Below are 4,053 nucleotides of genomic sequence, written 5' to 3'. Positions count from 1 at the left end.
TTGCATTTTTTTTAAACAAAATATTTTCTTGTATAAATACTCATCAACCTTATTTAATTTTCACACCATTCATCCTTTCTTCTTCAAAATTTTCTATTACAAATTTTCTTTTCTTACCAATAGATTCCCAAAATTCTCCACATACCAACTCCCAAAATCTAAATTTTCAATATTCTCAAGTTTTTTAAAATTTATCATATTCTCCATATACCAACCCCCAAATCCAAAATTTTAATATTCTCAATTCAATCAAAATTTTCTAAATACTCCCTCTACTAATCCCCAAAATCCAAATTTTCAGTATTCTCCAAAGTTTTCCAAATTCTCAAAATTATCCCATGTCTTCTTTCCCTTTCCAAAATGTTGGCTCTTTTGAGACGCTCTAACAAGCTCCATTCATCAAACCAACAAATTCACTACCATATGCCTTCCCTACACCAATCCGAAATGGTTTCAAGAAATTATAAGCCAAGTATGGAAAAATCTAGTTTTGATTTGAATCGTGAAACATCATCTACATCTGTCTCTGAAACCCAACCTGAACATGGTGTTGAAGGGTTGGAAAATATAGCTCTACGCAATGAAGATTAATCAAGACATAAAGGTAAAATCAAATGGATCAAGGAAGCAACTATACTTCTGATAAGGGGATGGCTTAATACATTTAAGGATGCCATTATAGGGAATGACCAAACTTCAACACATTTTCTGGGCTCGGATTGCAGAATACTACAACACCAACCAAAAAGGTGAGCAAGCAACAACTGGAAGGCAATGCAAAGACCATTGGAACAAGATGAATGAAAAGGTGGTGTACTTCAATGGGTGTTATAAACGAGTACAACAAGCACATCACAATGGTTGGTCTGATGAGCAAATTCTTGAGAATGCACATCAATTGTACAAATCTGAAAACAACAACTCAAATTTTCTGCTTGTGGACTGTTGGTAAGAGAACAAAGGTGTCTGAATCAGTGGCATTTACTTCATCTTCCAATGCAGACATTAGTGATGATGAAGTACGTGAAGTGTGCCCTACTGGCCAAAAGGCAGCAAAGCGAAAAGGGAAGGAAAAAAAAGACACACATACTAGATTTATAGAGATAAGTGAACGGAAAGCATCTGGATTGGAGAAATTGGTGGTGATAAAGGAGAAAGAGGCAGAAGATAATGTGATGACAAAAAACATTAATTATCTCATCGTGGACACGTCGCATACGACTCCTTTGCAAAAGAAAGATCGTGAAAATATGTGTACTTATATTAAGAGTAATATCTTGAAGTTGTAATTGTTATGTATGTTTTATCAATCACATTATTATGTATTTTATATTATTTAAATAAATTATCCTTTATTATTTAGTGAGTAAATTACTTCTATATTTAAACTCCTATCTATTTTTAACGGCTACATTTTAACGACTATATTTTAACGGCTACATGGTGACGACTATATTTTAAAAGATATATTTTAACAGCTACATGGTAACAACTATAATTTAACGGCTACATGGTAACGACTATATTTTAACAGCTTTATTTTATCGGCTATATATGTCACCATTTCATCCTTCATTTTACTCTCTCATTCATCTTTCATTCCCAAATATCATATACTCTATGTTTGACAATGGAATCGCCAAATTCTCTTAATCCATACGAAAATATGAGTCTAGACGATATCATAATTACAGAGTGTACTGACGATCATAATGATCAATATTTCAAAGCTTTCATGGATGTGGGTAGCTCAACAAGGGAAGGGAGAAAGAGAGCCCACATTGATAGGGGTCATGTAGAAGGACAACAACGTTTGTTCGATGAATACTTTTTTGATGAACTGATGTATATAGAATATCAATTTCGAAGGAGATTTAGAATGTGTAGACATGTATTCCTATGCATAGTTCAAGCTCTAGAAAATCATTCAGAGTATTTCCAGATGAGGTTTAATGTAGTCGGTAGAAGGGGGCTTTCACCATTACAGAAATGCATCGCTGCTATACGAATGTTTGCATATAGAGTGCCTACCAATTATGTTGATGAGTATGTTCGAATTGGTAAAACCACCGCTATTGAATGTCTAGTAAATTTCATTTGGGGAGTGAATGAAATTTTTGTGATCGAATATTTGAGATAGCCCAAAACTGGAGACATTCATCACTTACTTCAAATGGGGGAGGTGCGTGGTTTTCCAGGCATATTGGGAAGCATTAATTGTATGCACTGGGAAAGTAAAAATTTACTAGTTGCATGGAAAGGCCAATTCACGCGAGGTGATCATGGCAGGCCAACAATCATGCTCGAAGTAGTTGCGTCACAAGATCTCTAGATATGGCATGCATTTTTTGGTGTTCCAATATCCAATAATGATCTCAACGTGTTAAATAAATTCTCATTATTCACTGACATCTTACAAGGGCAAGCTCCAAGAGTTGAGTTTACGATAAATGACACACAATACAACAAAGGGTACTATCTAGCATATGGTATCTATCCAGAGTGGGGTACATTTGTTAAAACTATCCCACTGCCTCAAGTAGAGAAAAGAAAATTATTTTCCCGATTCCAAGAAGCGATACGCAAAGATGTTGAGCGAGCATTCAGAGTACTTCAATCTCATTTTGCTATTTTACGAAGACTAGCACGTTTTTGGCAAAGAGATGTTCTCACCGATAATATGTATACATGCATCATATTGCACAACATTATTGTCGAGGATGAAAGAGATGCATATGAGAGTTTGTTTGATTTTAATTTTGATGATAGCCATGCCGACACCCCAACGGTTGAAGTATTGCATAGACCTAATTCTGACTTCCCAACAATGCTTCAAAGGAGTGCTGAAATTCGTGACAAAAACATTCATCGCAATCTTTAAGCGGACTTGGTGGAGCACATATGGTTAAAATGTAGAAATAATTTTAATTAGCATTTTTTTAATTATGTTAGATTGATTAATTATGATTGTGACATTTTATAAGCTCCTTTAAATTTCGTCTAATTTATATTTCGTGTAATATTTATTTATATTAATATATACATTAAGAAAAATAGTGTGACAATATTTATTATTACAAAATAATATATTACCTAGTATGTGGGACCATAGTTGACAACTGTTTGGGTGACTTAGTTTGGAGCATTTTTATAGAAAAGGTTGCCAAAAATGATGTGGATGAGAGAGAAAATAAAATATTATATTTTGGGATGATTTGAACATTTTAGGCAACCAATGAGGTAGCCACTATTGGAGGTGGAGGTAGCCACTATTAGGCAACCAATGAGGTGCTCTAATCATACTAAAGACACTTGCTCATGTGGAGGTGTTCGAGTGGGGTGGCTGAATACGAGAAGCCTAAAGATTATGAATCTCTTTTCATGACACGTGGGCCATGAGTATTTTACCCCAACAATTAACTACATATCTTAAAAATCTCTAAATATGTTAGAAAGCATACATCTCCTACAAAACTTTAAAATTTCAAAATTCTTACATAAATTAAATTTTGGGAAAGAAAAAAATATAGTTAGTATAAATTCTTAATTTTTTTCTAAATAACACACTTTTAAATTATGATTTATCAATTATAACTGCTTCATGCCTAATCAATTTTTTTTTTCTAATCAACACATAAATAACTCTTATAATATTGTATATAATTATAGCTAGGATTGGCTAAGGACCAGGCAAGCTAGGCAACAACCTAAAGCCTACCCTTGAGCCAAGACCTCGAATTGATAATTTTTCTATAGAGTAAATGGCAATTAAAATACTCAATATTTTTAAAATATTACACTTTTATACTCAATCATTTTTTTTGCGGTAAATATACTCAATGTCTTCAAAATGTTGGATTTTTATACCCAAATGTTTTTTTTGGCAGTAAATATACCTAATGTTTTTAAAATGTTGGACTTTTAAACCTATTTTTTAAAATTATTCAAGAAATAATAAGAAAGTGAAGGAAAAATATAAAATTTTAGTTATTTTAAAAATTTTAAATTATTTTCACTTTCAAAATAATAAAAAAATAAGATTAGTAAAATTAA

The 4,053-nt window shown here is 32.6% G+C and overlaps 1 protein-coding gene across 1 annotated transcript; it reads left to right on the top strand.

Annotated features, from left to right (window-relative positions):
• The first annotated feature begins 1,630 nt into the window (after positions 1-1,630).
• On the top strand, positions 1,631-2,881 carry LOC133779180 (uncharacterized). Its single transcript, XM_062219172.1, has 2 exons — positions 1,631-2,060; positions 2,421-2,881. Exons 1-2 carry the CDS (start codon positions 1,631-1,633, stop codon positions 2,879-2,881), a joined length of 891 nt encoding a protein of 296 aa, XP_062075156.1.
• Positions 2,882-4,053: the final 1,172 nt, after the last annotated feature.

This window comes from Humulus lupulus, chromosome 5, assembly GCF_963169125.1.
Source record: "Humulus lupulus chromosome 5, drHumLupu1.1, whole genome shotgun sequence".
Taxonomy (NCBI): domain Eukaryota; kingdom Viridiplantae; phylum Streptophyta; class Magnoliopsida; order Rosales; family Cannabaceae; genus Humulus; species Humulus lupulus.
Note: the sequence above shows the minus strand (reverse complement) of the source record. Positions and strands in the feature narration are given on the sequence as shown.

What these genes read in the sequence shown, in the direction of transcription:
- LOC133779180 (XM_062219172.1), top strand. Translation starts at nt 1,631, where the DNA reads ATGGAATCGCCAAATTCTCTTAATCCATACGAAAATATGAGTCTAGAC. An exon ending in TGATGAGTATGTTCGAATTG is followed by an intron (nt 2,061 to 2,420) that starts GTAAAACCACCG and finishes ACATCTTACAAG; the next exon opens with GGCAAGCTCCAAGAGTTGAG.